The sequence below is a fragment of the Cottoperca gobio genome, chromosome 15 (assembly GCF_900634415.1).
Source record: "Cottoperca gobio chromosome 15, fCotGob3.1, whole genome shotgun sequence".
Taxonomy (NCBI): domain Eukaryota; kingdom Metazoa; phylum Chordata; class Actinopteri; order Perciformes; family Bovichtidae; genus Cottoperca; species Cottoperca gobio.
Window position 1 is genome coordinate 10856644 of NC_041369.1, and position 17014 is coordinate 10873657.

At 40.8% G+C, this 17014-nt stretch overlaps 1 protein-coding gene across 6 annotated transcripts in view; it reads right to left on the reverse strand.

The window, feature by feature from the left end:
* The window catches only part of LOC115019661 (neurexin-1a-like), a 237272-nt gene that overhangs the window by 100471 nt on the left and 119787 nt on the right, over positions 1 to 17014 (reverse strand). For 2 of the 6 annotated variants that reach the window (XM_029449125.1, XM_029449124.1), the window contains exon 1: positions 854 to 1861. The exons of 2 other annotated variants lie outside the window; for them this stretch is intronic. In XM_029449125.1, coding sequence (XP_029304985.1) covers positions 854 to 1100 — 247 coding nt within the window. In that variant the 5' untranslated portion in view covers positions 1101 to 1861. Of the gene's footprint in view, positions 1 to 853; positions 1862 to 17014 lie in introns of those variants that run through there. 2 more of the 6 variants (XM_029449128.1, XM_029449126.1) reach the window with 1 other exon arrangement.

Consider the following 17014-nt stretch of genomic DNA (forward strand, 5'->3'; position numbering starts at 1 on the left):
TATTAGGTAATCCAGAACATTACAGTAGATATTTGTTGTACATTATTAAGCAGTGTTTGCTCAATGGAAGCCAGGGTACCTCAGCATTACGTCAGTGTTACACCGGTAGTGATTACGTCACTCTAAAATGCTTGGACAGTATGATGAGTAAAGAGTATTTTGGTCTTCTCCGCATCATACTGCCTCAATCTTTACCTCCGTAACTGCAGGTGAAATTCACACAACGTACAAGAAGTGGGAAAAAAAACTAACTGCAGTATTTCTAAAAATCATTCTCACACTGAATTGAGGAGTACTCTATTCCATACAGTCTATACTAAATATTTAGGGTTGAGGTTATATAGAGTTGAGGTTTTTCTTTCCTTTCCTCATTTAAAGCCTGTGTCATGAACCTTCTTGCCAAACTGGGTAAAGAGGCCTCATCCACACTACACACTGGGCAGGGGCCAGGAGCACCTCGACGCCCCGCAGTTCTGGAGCCAACACATCTTTGTCTCTTCCAAACACCCAGGAGCAACATGAAGCGCCACAACATTCTAATCCTGTCTAATCTGGACACAGTGGAGCATCTGGAGATAGGGATATGGCTAATCTCAGACATGGAGACAGAGGGCACTTTGCTGAGACGGAAAAATAGGGGATGGATTTAAGCTAGACTCGCTGTGCATCTTGGGAAGGGGAATCTTAAATACAAAAACATAAACGATATTAAATAATATTTAGGATTGAATCAGACGTAACAAAGCAAAGAGTGAATAAAGTTTGCTGAAAGTTTATGAGGAATTAAAAAAACTTGCTCAAGAAGTTACTGTATGCAGAGAATGTATTGATGGTAGGACAAGAAAATACTTACTGTGCCCTGCTCTAAGGGATGCAGGTGATCTGTGGATAGCAATAGGCACAGTATGGTGACGCTTGTTTCCATGGGAGAGGTGAATGTGGTGAAGGCTCTCCACAGCACCCGGCTCTGACCCTGCCACAAAGCCCAGGGCCAAGGCAGTGATCCACAAGGCCAGGTGGGTGAGTGAAGCTGAATTCCGATTTAGGGGCTCGGCTACGGGTCTCAGGAGAGAAGTCTGTGTCGTCCAGCCCCCGAACATTTTCCCTGAGTGGCCAGCCGAGGCTTCAGGTCAAAGTGGAACTTCAGTGAGCCTTACAGCCCCATACTTCTCACCTTGCCAAATCTCACTATACCCAGAGAGAGACACTTGCACAGATCCAAAGAGAAAGAAGAAAAAAGAAAAAAGGAGACACCACACAAAATGTCGGTTGTGGAATTAAAAAAATGCCTCTTGCTGTTCTCCACTGAGTTAGAAAATCCGTAGCAGCACCCAGGGAGGTAAAGAGGTATCATAAATCATCATACAGGAACAATCAGAAACATTCACTGAAGAAATTAGGGCAACCTCAAACAGCAATGGAGAAATCCCAGCTTTATCCAATTCCCTGAGTTCCCTTATTTTCTCCGTTTCTCTCTTTCTCCTTCACGTTAAGCCTTCACAACATTTGAAACAGCTTCCCAACGAAAACTTAATATTCCAAAAAATGCAATTGCCAGGAAAAAAAGAAAGACAACTTCAGAAGAGACTGACGGCACCTGTGCAAAGTGGATTTCTTCAGAAAATCGAGACAGACATTCTGAGTTTCCCTCCTTTTACTCCTCCAGTCGTCTCAGAGGATGTCCAGAGGAATGGGAACATAGTTAAATCCGAGTCTCATTTGCATGTGTAGGACAGCTGCAGTAGTGCACGGGATACGGCGTGATTGCACCTGTAAGTTGTGCCAAGTAGAGCACCCGTTCCCCATCTAGAGATCTCTGCTCTCAATGAGACCGAGCGATAGCAACGACAGTACCTGAGAGAGCAGCCCTGGGCAGGAACACACACTCACACGCAGGCAGCATCGGCAGCGCCGTTCCAGAAGATGTGCGCAAGAGGAAGAGGGGAGAGGAGGAGGAGAAGGAGGAGGAGGAGGATAGAGGGAGGGGGAGCCTCAACAGCCAGCCAGGAAGCAGGAGTGAGAGTGGCTATGCAAATGGGCAGCATTCACATAGCGAATCACTGGAGCCTGAGTGCATTACAGAGGAAGAGCCTATTTAGGCAGAATAGCAGGAATTGAAGCTATGTCCCCCAGCCCCGATTCCTTTCACAATCTCCCCCTACTCTCACTGTTCAGTCTTTTTCAATCCACTCTCCTGTGAGGACATTCATGAGCAGTAAAAGAGAGAAAGCAAACGAGAATGCAGGAAAGGCTGGATTAATTTCTAGTTTCTACTTTTATCATGTCGTCTATGCAGATTCCTTCTCTTCTTCAACTCTCTGTATTCATTCTTCTTCCTTTTCTTTCTTTCTCTGGGAATATGAAGAAGTTGTATAATAATAGTCCTGCAGATGTAAAAAGAATTGAAGCCAAGCAGTCCAACCCAATCCTTTGGCTCTCCATCGCACAGGAAAACTGTTTTCTATAGGTTCTTAACCGGACTCTGCAGTCTGTCGCTAGCAAGATTGTAGAAGAGTGATGATTCTGCAGCTCACATAGGCAACTCTCTCTCTCTTACATACACACACATATGAACACACACACACACACACACGCACATGTACTTACACACAGACACACACACACAAACATATGAACACACACACACACACTCGCACATGTACTTACACACACGTAAACAAAGCAAGCACAGTGCCAGAGCTGGCAGTTGAGCACTGTCCACAGAGAGGGTGCTGAATCTGGGCAAGTCAGCCTCGCCTGCTAATAAAAAATAATATTTCTCACAAGAGAGGCAACGCTGATCGCTGACTCTCTGTGTGCAGCACGGGTTACGGGAATGTAGAGAACATGTGGACATAAAAGCCCTGCTGATAAACACAATCCGGTTCAGCTGGGAAGTGTGCTCAGAGTTCAGGACTGGAGAGCACAAGGCTCAGCTGCAGTGTGCCTGCTTCTGTTTGCACACTGGCCATTCAACATCCTTCCCTTTCGAAATGCAGTGTTCTAAGCTGAAGGAAGAAAAAAAAACTAAGCACTGCTGAGCTGATCTTTACGGTTTACAGGGAATACACAGGCATTTCATGCCCAAAGAAAGCCAACTTAGCTAGCGTGACACAGAGGATAATGTGTCCTTCTCCATTTTCTATTTCACTTGACTGTTCACATAAAAACAATGAAAGTCGCCTTCAGGAAAGGAAGAACCAATTAAATGAACATTAATGATGAATATTTCACTTGATCCATTTACATCCATAGTACAAATACATGAGAATGGAGGGCTTGTTTTTTTAGCATGGTTGCTGTAATCTGAATTTGAATATGGGATGAAAAAGAACAGGCTTTATTGTTATAACATGAACATTACCGGTTAGATGAATATAATCTGCCATCTGGCACGAGGACAGATGAGGATACCTCTTATTTCTCTGTTGTATCTGGTTCATATATAGTAGCAAAATGCGATTGAAGTACAAAACAGATGCTGCACACATTAGGCAACTGTGCTGTCCTCACCTTGTAGCAATCTCAATAACTTGGTGCAGCCACCTGGTGCTAAAAAGTCAGCAGCATGGAACCACAGCTCTGTTCTCATTTGCAATGGTGAAAAGGAATGTTCCTGCTGAATGTGTTTACACTTTTATAATTATCAGCAGTGCACTCTACATAATTGCACCTAATAAGGCAATCTATCAGGGCTTCCCAAGGACAACAACCTGGCTTGATATGTCCTCAACAACAAACTTTGCAGAAAAACAAAATGACATCTTAAATTATAACGCTTGATATTCAGTTAAATAGAAGTGTAATGTGCATATTGTCATGTTTAAAAAATAAAGTTTGCACTGGGTGGAAACGCTGTGTTGGAATGCAGCAACTGAAGTTAATGACATCAGCAGTGACATGATTCCTTTGTCAGACTTACTATTGGTTACTTGTTCATTTGTGCCCCCAAGTGGTGAAACTGGAAAGTGCACATAAGGTATGCAGGTTTATTACAAAAGCAGCATCTTATGTTGTATGTTCAGTACAACAGGAGATCCATAAAGCATTCAAAAGGTTTCATTATAGAACTATTGCTAAAAGCCTCATCACGGCATCGTACTCCAGATATTCAAAAGTTAAAAGAAGACAATGATCTCATACATCGTTCTGATTCTGATCAATTCCCATAAGATCTCCTCTTCTAGAATATCTCTAAACCTTCAGCAGGTTGCCCTTTGCTCCGACCATTTTCCATGACAAATGGGCTAACTCAAGTATGACAAGCAAGAAAAGGAGAGCCCATGCATATACCTTTAGAGAAAACATTCACAACCAAATGATTTTTGCCAGCACAAAAGCAAACACCTGGGACCAAAACCTAAACTCATTTCAGCAGTTACAAATCTCATCTGCTTTAAACAGATGATTGTAGAGAGTTGGCCACAAAATGAGAAAATCTTCTCCCAGAACTAAACTTTAACCATTAAAGAGTGTTTTTGTTGTTGTTTTTTTGTTTTTGTGTTCTGACTCGTGTTCCTGTTAGTGAGATGTCTTCTTGACAGAAAGCCAAAAACAGATCTTCTTTGTTACCCAAAAGGATTGAGCAAGTCTCTGAAGCATGCAACACTTTGAGCACATTCCCCTTTTGGATCTACATGTCTCTGTTTACTTTGTTTCTTTTGAAGGTAAAACCATAAAGTTAAGCCATGGAGAGTTATCTTAGGTGTAATGGGGAGGGAGACAGCTGTTAGAAAGTGTGGTAGACTTTCCCTCCCCCTCCGAACTAACTGATCAATGAGAGGAGGAGAAATTGGTCTTGGGTGTAATAGTCCCTTGGAGAGCAAAAGAGAATAAAAGGACACGAGTAGTCTCTGTTACTCACTTAAGACTGCACTGCACTGATGAGATGATTTTTTGGAGTACTGGAGGAATAGTGGAGGGAGAGCGACAGATGGGTGGTCTAAGAGTGCCTGACGAGACTTGAGCAAGGCCTTTAAATCAGTTAAAGGGCCATCAGGCGACACTTTATTACACATGGAGACACCCCTCAAAGAGGGACTGGCACTTAGAGCCACTCGGAAAGCAACGTTTCTCCTTCTTAAGGCCCCTATGATGTTTGGTGTAAACATTTTGAAAAGATACATCTAATGGCAGCTTAATTTAATTAACACAATCACGCTGAAAGGTCCAGGATTACAGCAGTTTACTAATCAGGTGCAGTTTAGTGTATCAGATGCAACTGCTGGCTCAGAGCAGTTCAAGCATGCAGACCAAGCCATGCATGAACCCGGTATACCTGCCGTGTGCTAAAGTGACACATCTGTCAGGCACAGCAACACATGTGTCCCTGCGAACATTCGGAGGCCTTCATCTCTGGGGTATACTATACCCTGGCAGGCAGGATATACTGTAGTGAGCATGCCATGGTGTGTTAGCCTAAAGGCTGGAAAGAAATCCTGTTACCAAGTTACCTGATCTTTATGAAATGTTTTACGGATCACATGAGAAATGTAAAAGTTGTTATAAGCAACACTTACGTGGAGAAGAAGAAGAAGAAGAAGAAGAAGAAGAAGAAGAAGATTGGCCATTATTCAAATGTCTATTTTGATTCACCCACTACAGTCATTGGACCTGGCAGTTGTTACAGCTACATAACATTCAGTGTCATCCTTTCGTCACAAAGACGTGGGGCTTCAACTCTAATACTGCCCGTCATTCATTGACATACAGCGCTAAACCTGAGCTCTTCATACAACTGGGAGTATTCTGCGAATGTCAAACGTGTCATTAGTCATCCGAATATGCTTTGCAATCTCTACGGAGAGAGACAGAGGAGCACACAGTGCGCTGATGCTAATGTGTGCAAGTGTACCGAAATAGAAACAGTGCCGTCTTAGTCATCCCGAGATGTGACATGATAAGAACAGACGTATAGAGGGAGTCAACACTCAATAAAAACACACAAGCTGTACAGTATTTTAACAGAGGGCAGACCATGGTGTCAATGCCGTTTGTGTTAGCGCAGGATGTTACATAGGGCGCCTGTCCGTCAGATTACGCTACTGTATCAGTTAGAGAGGGTGCAGTAAACTCTGACCTCCACGGGTCAAACAGGCATTGACTTTCTGGTTTCCAATTCATCTGCACCTCAGCACGTCTGGCTGGCTCTTGCGCTTCAGAGCCCTGTAGCTTAAGGTTTAAATTATCACCATAGCCATGACTACCCTCATCACTTAGTGATTAGCTCTTTCTATGAATATCTATCCCTCATGCATGTGCTGCTGTCTCACAGTCAGTGATTATTGTATTAAAAAAAGAATAGAGCATACATTTTAAGCAAAATAAATTAGCTACATGGTTTATGTAAAATGCAGCAGCCGTTATGCACTGCATAGACATTTGTGCTGCACACACTGTTCATTATGCAAACTGTGAAGACTACATAAATAACACCACTCAAGCTGATAAAACAGCCCACTAATAGGAAATAATGCAAAATTAGTGAAATCTGCAAATGGCACTGCATGGTGGCGTAATGGAATGACTTCATTTTCACTCAGCAAAACAAAAGAAACACAAACTCCACATCTCATTCATCCTTACTCTAATTGTGTCTCAAATGACTTACACATCATAATTAATGTAATGAAGCTACTAAAGGAAATAAATACAATAATTTAAAAACACTCCTTTGTGACTGTTAATGCTGAAAGTTCTTTCATTAGATGTTAGTATTTACATACTGCAGCATTTGTATTTGGGTGTGTTGCTTTAAGGGAATGGCACTATGTTGTTGTTGTTGTAGTACAGAAATAAAGTATTAATTAATAAGTAGCTGTAACTATTCAACAAAAGCAGTGACATGGTTATAGCAAAATGAATACTGTTTTGTGACACAGGCACCAACATGCACCTAGCGTTCTTTCCATTACTACGGCTGGAGCACGCCCGAACTCCATGGAAGATAAGCTGATGATTGACTGATTTTCTTCATTGCAGATTGAGCTGTTTGTCTGCTAGTGAAGGATACTTTGGAAACTGGCTGGTGTGACCAATAGTTATTATTTTTCTCCTAATGCATAAACGACGACACAATGGTATTATTCATTTCCAAAATCCATTTAAATACACATTAAGATCAAGCGCAGGCTGAGGAAATAACATTCAAAAATCCTTGAACCTGAGTGCAAGTAAAGGGTGTGTGTTTGTGTGAGTGTGTGTGGGTGCGTGCGTACAGGCATGCGTACGTACTTACGTGTGTGTCAGTGAGTGGGTGTGTGACGATGATGTGTCTGCGGATGCATAAACTAAATCTAAACTGTCAGTGAGAGAGATAGGGGTCACAGGTCGGCAGCTTTCTGGAGGCTTTCTCTCCATCTCCTCCGACAGCAAGATGCAGTGGGCCACCGGGGCTCTGTGTCTGTCTCTGTCTCTTTTCTGAAATCTGTTCAAAGTAGATCAGTTCCCTTCTCAGAGCGCTTCATCCTGAACAGGTCAAGGACAGACTGTCTCCCTTCAGTCCACAGCGTCTTTGTCAAAGAACCACTATGCCACACTCGAACTAACTGGGACAACAAAGATGTTCAATGGGAACAAATGTTCTCTTTATGAATATTAAAGTATTTACAGGTATAAACAAACCGCTTCTGCTCTTTTCTAAAGCTTCTTGCCTCATTTTCAAAGTTAATTTATTTTGGAATAAAATTACAAAAATAAAACATTAGTAAACAAATATACTCTCTTTGGAGAGGCACACTACAATACACCCACTGATTTTAAAAACGTCATCAGAAATAGAGATGTTTAATGAAGGCATTATGCAGCCAGGACCGGCAGTCAAGTGGGGATCCTACACATGGAGTCGTATTATGAAAGCATCTCCTTCATACAAAAAGTGTAATCTTTGTGCACAACTACTGCTGCTGCTCTTCTTTTCCAGTGTATGTCATACAAAGTTCTCTTTAAACTCTACTGAAGCTCAACTACATGATATCATGACATTTTGAGGATCCATCACAGTGAATTTTTCAGTCCAATCTTTGGTATGAGTCATTCAAGTAACTCGATATCAAGGTGAATGAGATACATTTTCACAGTGTTGTACGGTCTCTCATGGCTTTAACCTTCATGACACACAACACAGACGTTGTACTTCACACAATCTTCACACTCAAAGATGTTCTGTTTGAAATGCACACAGCTGAAGATTGAAGAGAAGTCGCTGCTGCGATGAAACAGATGGGAAAGCTGTGCTGGGCAAATTGTTCTGCCCCTGTGAAAGAATCAAAGCTGAACTGGCTGATGCTCATGACCACATTCTGACATCTGGGAATGGAGCAAGGTAAAGAGGAGCAACTGAACAAGGTCTGCTGCATAGTGGGGAAGCAGTGTGGCGAAAATAAAAAGTGGGAAAATAAATCAAATATTGAATAGTGCCAAGTTGGCCAAAAGTACATGCAAAATGAATGGTGCTACGTCACAGAAAAGGGTCTACGCCTTGTTTATTGAATCTGTAAATGTTCATATAAAGAGTAAGACTTAATCTAAAATAGCTACCAAAATAAAAACGGGGAAAGACCAAACTAATTTAGTGCAAAAACTTGCAACGACAAGAAAAGTTGTGGGAAAAATACACGCTTGTTTTTTCTACAGTGAACATGAAATCCAAGGAAAAGAGAAGCAGGAAGTCACCAGTGCTGACTCTTGCAGGGTATGCACAGCCATTCATGTCTAGGCAAAGGCTGGGCATGTGAATGGCCGGCAGCCTACAGCACGCAGTATACAGTAGATTTGTGACAAGTGTGTCACATACAGAATGAGGAAGCGTGACTCCAGTTGTCAGCTGCATACATTACATTAGAAACACTACTAGTACTGGATCGGTTCTAGTGAGTTGGAAGCCCCGAACATCAAATATCTTTCAAGCCTGTTAAGCAGGTTTCCTTTCTAAATCAGTCAGTCAGGACAGCTCTATTGCTGTGACTTTGGCTGAGACAGTCAGTGATCTGTGTGTGCTCTCCACCCTAGTTGTCTACAGATAAGACTGGATTTGAGCAGTGCCACACATAAATTCTCTCCTTTATGCGGAAAAACTTTAGAAGCTAGTTGAGTTCAAGGACAATTGAAGACTGATAAGTTCTATTGACCTCCACATCACGGAGAAAGAGGAGAGTTTGTATTGTCGAAGCCCTTTGTGCATCGTGTTAATATTATTTGGAGCACACAGTTATGCTCAGACATACTAAACAGTTGTTTGTTTGCTACTGAGACTATGGAGCCCCTCTTGAAACACAGGCTCTTTCATTTGTTTTGTGACAGCATTTTACAAGTTTATCTAGATGCTCCTGTGGCTCCTGTGTGCAGGCATAGTGCATGTCCAGTAGTGTATCACATCAACATAGTTATGTAAGGGTAGAAAATGTTTATCCATCAAGCATGTCTTATTCCTTCTCCACGTCTCTACTTTTACACCAACAGTACAACTACTACACAACAATGCAATAGGATATCGGTGTGCAAATTAGTTGCTTCATTTTAATGAAATGAAGTACAAGGGAACACCATATCATGGTGTCTTGGCTTTAGACATCTTTGAGGCCAAATTGTACATCTATAGAAAATGTTATTTTCCATATCAGTACTGGCAAGGTATGGAGCAAATGAGCAAACATGGTGAAGCTGTCCTCCCAAGTAAAACAGCAGCATTAGTTGTTTCAACAAGTGCCCTAAACTGACAGACTTTTACATTTCACGCTGGTCTCGGCTCAGTCACATGAGTGGAAGAGGGAAAACACAGCAACACAATACACAGACGTCTTTAACATAACGTCAACACAGTTACTACTGTTACCCGGACAACAAAGCTCCCCTAACCCTAAAGAAGAAGTCATTTTAACCCAAACCACAATGTCTCTTGAACCTTAACAAATTACTTATTTTAACCCAAATTATGATTTTTCCCTAAACCTAACCAAGTTGTTTTTGAGCCTCAATAAACCTTTAACCCAATGAACTTATGTCAACAGCAATATTACCGATTACAACGGATGTTGGCTGTGCTGTCCGCCTCACACAGCTTCATACCAAAAGTGTACAGATTGCCTCATTAACTTTATCAGGTTTCCCATTAACACTGGGTTTAAATCCGAAATAGCCTACTTTGATACCAAATCCTCCACCATTATCTTATCCGCCAACTCTAGTCCAGTGATTTCGCAATGAAATGGAAACAAAGCCAGCTGCAGGGCCATTGTTCATGATGTTCATCGTGCTAAACCTTAACATCAGCAGCGTCACTGCAGCATGTCCACTCCTGACACTTTTTTAGCAAGTAAACTTGGATTTCAAAATTAAATAGTCAATCGGACTATCAGACAATGTGGATTGTTGTCAATATGTAGATGTCACAGCAGGTGTTGTTGGTACAGCAGAGTCTCGTTTGACTAACTCTAGATCTGTGTCACAGTTGGAGCTCTCTAACACGCCAACCTCTAGCTCCACAGGTCGCTGAGGACATAATAGGTTTGTCAAAGTCAATACTGATAGAAAGCCAGTAGAGCACTGAGGCTCACCTGGAACTAAAGAAATTATCTTTCCAAGCAGGTGAGTCACATAATTATGGGTTGCACGGTGATGATATTCTTTGGTCTTATTGTCTGCCTCTGTACATGCTGTCACATTTATGTTAACTCTGACCTTGAGCCTGTCAAAGGGGGGAAACATACATTCATAGCACGCAAAGATACAATGACTAAGATATAGAGATAGATAGCTATATATAGATAGATATATATATATATATATATATATATATATATATATATATATATATATATATATAATTATTTTCTAATACAGAGAAGTCCATTGCTTTTTGTGTTCCTTTCATTGGAGAAATATGTTTTTCTTACTGCAGGTTTTGATTATAATGTCCATCAGCATCTCAATTTGCAATTCACTGAAGTGAAATCAAATTTTCTATTCAATTAAATGACGTCTGACTGTGAACTCTTTCACAAAATGTCAACAGAGGCAATCAAACGTTTTTTTTTTAATTGTTAAGTACAAGCAAGCAATTTTTTTGGGTATATTTTAAGATTCTTGCCACAGTTCTCCTGGTGACATGTTCAATAGCCTGAGGGGAATATTTACAGTGTATCACCCAGCAAGGTAGTTTAGCAGTTATTCTGTTTTCTAGTCAACACTTTAATTAGTATTGTGTTGTGGAGAAACAACAGCTTCTTATTTCCCGTCAACATGCCCCTCTAGGCAACCAATTAATAAAAAAACCTCAAAGATTAGGTTCTCACCACTGCACTGCAATGAGTTCAGATGAGATTCTGATTACAGCAGAGATTGCAATGAAGACAACTCAATGTGCGTAATGCTGCTCAACTCTGATCTGAACTCATACTGTTCATTGACACAAAAATAATTTAGAAAAGCTCTTGCAATAGACAAAAGCAGAAGAAATTATTTCCCCAATTGAGTTTGTATTGTTGTGATCACACCAGTGCTCTGTCACAGCATATGAACAGCAGCGTGTTCTTATGAAGCAATGTGACATTCAGTATGTCAGATACTGTCGCTCCTCTGTTATTACAATAGTGTCAGCATGGAGCTACATCACATAATAAGCAGGAGCCATGCCTCCTCACAGCTCGGTCTATGATTTACCATCAGTCATGTGTGTAAGTGTAGTCAAATCCACGCTGATGTACACGGCTTGGGAAAAGTTGCAGACATGTTACAGCATCCACAGTGGGAGGGAAGGAGACCTGGTTTCCATGCCAACAGCCTTTACCAACATATGGCCACTGCTTCCTAGCACAGAAACCCATTTAAATTTAAAGACACTCAGAACGAGGAAATTATTGAAAAATAATTAGGCCAGACAGTGAGATTACATTGAGATGGAGGTGCAGAGTAAGTGAAAGTAAAAGTGGAACAACAAAAGGACGTAATGATAAAGCCTCATTGAGTAGCTCAGGCATGATGATAAACAGTACAACTCGGTCTCCATCTCCGAAAGCAAACCGCAGCTATGGAATATGTGTAGAAAGAAGTGCAGATCCGCATCATGCCATACTGTAGTAGTACTTCAGACAGACACGTAAGCGTGAAAGTGGATCTAGACCTAGTAAATAACTTCTAATAAATTGCTGATTTCAAAACAGGTTTCTTACTTCCGCAGCTCAAAACATCCATCATCTTCTATGATAAATGTAAGGCAGGTGATATCGTATATTATCCATACACTAACTTTCCTACCCCGTCTGTGACACCCAGCGCTGAGCCCATTTCTCCTCTCTGAAGATGTACATCTTTAAAAATGGTTCACAAATATATAGACCTATATGTTTTAAAAGGCTTAGTAATTTACTTAAACAGCTGGGTACTGTAGTGTTCGGCAAATGTTACTCAAAGAGCATATATTCCATTTTCAGAAGATGATTAATGCACATGTGGTGCTGTAGTCAGTATTGTGTGTGTGGGATTGACTCTAAATGAACTACAGATACCATGTTCATGGTAATGAAGGAATATGTCATCCAGTGCAACAACATGACTCACTGATGTAGAGCTCTATGGCACAGAGTAATAAGATATATCTAGCTTTGGAGACAGTATTAGTCGGATCAATTCATTGTTGGTTTTGTTCTTCTCATAGGATTTGTTGACAGTAAACATATTATATACATATAGCATCATTTAAAAATATTAATATGCCCAGACTATATCCAGAATTACTCAAATAGTGCATTGGTTATATGTTGCACGTGGCCCCATAAAGTACATAGAAATTACTTATTAAAAGATGATAAAGTGATGTTAATAAGTAAATACATTTATAAAAACATTTTTAAAAATCCATTGATAACATGGAATGATCATTTGATTGTACATTTGCAAAGCCTTCAGCCGCCTTGCAACAGATCAGTTAAACTTTACATCACACATGCTATAACTAGGGTAAGCAAGTGTGCACATTTGGGGGAAATGGTTACTGAAGTGAATACACAGAAGCACTTAAGACTGCTTCTCTCATATCTTGGGGCGCTATGGCTGTTCAAAGCTAGGCCAAGCTTTCAATACACACTGTAACCCAAATATTTTCAGACCCATAAATTTGTTTCGCTGAGCTGCATTAAAAGATGGGCCACACATCTAGGGCAAAGAGAACATTACTTCCATGTGACAGCAGGCTGTTTACTCCAGTGCCTCATATCCCTTGGCCTCACTACTGGACTGAGTGTCCTCTCGTATTGATCGAAACTGAACTAAGTGGTCTAAATCCTTGCATGCTATCACAGAGGACACGCGACAAAACTGTCTGCTGTACATCCTGCCTGCTTGTGTGTGTGTGTGCACTTGTGTGTGTGTGTGTGTGTGTGTGCGTGCTTGCTTATCTGCGCGTTGAATCTGGAGGACTGTCACGACTTAACTGAAACTATTTTATATGAAAAGAAAATTCTAGGAAGATGCCTTAATATTTATAAGAGGCTAAACAAGGTCAAATAATTTTTTTATGTGAATTCTAAATGCTACCATTTAATACTTTGACTACAAAAATGTAGACATTGGAAAATCCTAGCAAAATTGGACGTGATGCATTGCTTCCTACAATAATTGTTCTTTCTAAGAATCTGAGCTTCTTAGTCTTTATAAAATGTTTATTAGAATTTTGTTTTTTGTGGACTGATGCAACAAACCTGCCAGTGTGTGCAGCTGTCTTTACACTACATGAAGAGGGGCCACATGAGAAATAGGGTCCATTTACTTTCTTCTGTATGTACTTAAGACAAATCAGACCCTTGTCTAATGCAGATCACATAGTGGATACAGAGCCTGGGGCCCAGACGGATTATTCTCAAGGTACAAAGACACAAGAACGAGCATTGACTCAGACACATTAGAAATCAAGTGAGGGGCCCTTGGGCTGAGACAATGGAGACTAGACCCACACAACCTCCATTGTTGATACAATATTGACATGGCACTAATAGCTTGGGCTGTAAGACTGGGCAAAGGAGCAATCAGGCGAGACGAAAATCGCATGAAGGCCAGGCATACCCCTCTTTGGAGCCTCTTCGCGACCCACTTTAGCTCAACAGCAAACACCATTCTCTTTGTCCATGTACATTACACTCAGATGCTTGACCACTGCAGGCAAACTCCCTCAGGATGTCTGGACTTGAGTTTATGTCCCGTATGCACACACACAAAGCCAGATTCTGAAGGAAAACTAGAAAACACTTTCTCAAACCCCAGTGGTCATTACAGAGAAGACAAAATGCAATATGGCAATATCAGGTCTTACTCTAAGCTTAGAAGAAGACATTTGTAACGTTCTGCCTTTAGGACTATTTCAAGCATCGGTTTGTGTTTGCACAGCACTGATGACTTCATCACATTAAGATACGTGCAGTCTGTGTCTCCTCTCTAGGCCCCCTAAACCACATTACATGTTATTCCTAATGGCATCCAAAACAACCTGTAGTGATGAGACCAAATACATGCTTAACACCATTCACATCAGAGTTCATCTCACATGCATGATGATCTGAGAGAGGTTCATTTTGGCCGACGTGGATTGTATTTCTTTTTCTCGCCTCATCTCACCGACTGTAGGTATCCAGTGGGAATAATTGGTTCTAGAAATACAACTCTAAGACACTGTGTTCACAGCTCATTCATAAAAAAACAAAGTACTGGCACATCACTGGGATGAAGAAGATGAAGAGAAGTTCTGAAGATTGTTTTTATATCTATTTCATCATCACTGAAAGGTGCAGTGCTGTTCTGAAAAGTTCAAATATTTGGTGGATTGCACTGAAAAAACGAAACCCAGTGCAAAGTGTATGAGGCTACATGCAACACATGCATGCCATGCCTAGTGTAGACTGTTGAGGGAATGTAGAACTACTTGTATAAAGCAACAGTATGCACTGAAAACTGCAAAAAACAGAGGAGCTGTGAAGATGCTCTCACAAAGAGCAACTAAATACATGACGTCGTTCTCTATTTTACTAAATATGCTCGGAAAACTTGTTTGAATAATAAAAAGCTAGTCACTTCATGATCTCACTGATAGCTTCCTCTCTCTTTTGTATACTAGTCTGCATCCCCCGTAGGATGAAAGCCATGTGTGTTTGGCCATAACACAAAGCAGTGATTTAAAGCACTTTCCCTGTACTGTATGTCAATTTCCCAAACACTTTCCTTCACTTGCTTAAAAAACAAGTCACTGATACCTCATTACTCTCTGTACAGCTACAAAAGGTATTTTCCGAATGCCAAAAGTATTATATCTGTATTCTCTAAACTTATCGTCTCAGCACAGAATCATTGGCTCAATATTTTTGACAGTTACAATCTGGGTTTGCTTTGAATGGGATTTTTTTTCATTCTTAAAAAAGACAATAATTGAATCATAATAATTAAAACTTAACAAATTAATAAAAATGTTTTAAATAGATATATATATATATTGGTTTTCTTATTTTGTGGCGTTATTTTCTACTGTCGAGTGTTACGATTATAACCAGTAGAGACGACTCACACTATGTATCAATACACAGTATTTTGCTCAAAAGGATTTACATTTTGAATTTACGCGAGCTGAACGATGAGATGGTATTGTACTATCAGACATAATATTAGTTCCCTTATGAATTGTTACTGACAGCTGTACAATGCATGCAGGCAGTGAATGTTATGGGGCCAGAGGCTGAGAAACCGGCTTTTTCTCCTTGTGAGACTACCCACTAGAGAAATATGTGGAAATGCAGTCAGCTCCCCATGTAAGTTGCTTTCTCAGAGACCCATTTCTCTGTTGTAAATTGCCTGCATTTCAGCTTATGCAAATATATCTGGTAAAAAGTGATATTTTCCTCAGAGACGCTTCTCTTGTTCCTTTGGCGCTCGCCCTTTTTCTCTATCCCCATGACAATCCATCAACGCAGATAAAGCCCCACCATCTCCAGCTTCATTTTTCCTACTCATGGAATTTCCTTGGCAGAGCGAGGATGCTTTGCATCACTTTTCTGAGGACTAGTTCAGTTCTTCCGTACTGAAAGAGACTTCTTGGAAATAATCTTTTTTTGTGGTTGCATATTGTATCCCCCTGCACATTGATCCGTCCTATTGTTTTGTCAGGTCAGTAGGAATAAAGAGCTACAGTAACTCGACTTAGCAGGTAGAGCACTTCTGCTTCGTTATAATATATGCGTACACGTCCTGTGAGCCGCTCTGCTCCCAGCGCTGTAAATGAGATGTATGGGCCTGCTCAGGATGAATATGTATAACTTCCAAACTGCTTGTCTTCTCCCTTTTAATGCACAAAGAAGGTTCACGAAGAGTTTGCAAACAAAAATGTCCCTTAACACCTCCAGCACAGCCGTACTCCTCTTTTGATCCAACCACGGTCTGAGGAATGAAAGGGAGAGTAAAACGAGCAGAGGAGGGCAAGGACAGGCTGCACTCAAGCTCACATATCATGGACAGGAGAAGCCTGTTAGTGTTATCACAGGCAGCAGATATGTTCAGTGCATGAGGCTGCACGGGAATCTATTAACACTTTCTGTGGAAAACAAAAGACGGGGGTCGTATCAAGCTGGTAGAAGAGACACAGAATGCATTAACATTTATGGTGCTCTCTCATCTGCTTTTTTTTTGTCATCTCCAGAGTGCCCACTCTGTTCTTTTCTCCTTAATGCAGTTCAGCACTTTGCCCATTCACCCCTTACTGTGTGAACCGCTGCAGAAGAAAATAATGACCAAACAAAATCCCCTGTGCATGTTTTGCATAAGGAAGTAGCCCATTTTCTAAAAGGAGGAGCAGACATTACCCTAGTTCTAAAAGCTAAAACATTAATGAGCACAGAGTACTTTAAACAAAATGCCTATTTAACTGTCTTTAAGGGAGATTAATATCACATAACTTTTAAATTGCCTCAAAGTAAGTTTATGTCTGTATGGTGTGTTTGAGGTTTTAATTGACATCAGACAATGCAATATTCAACAGCATGCA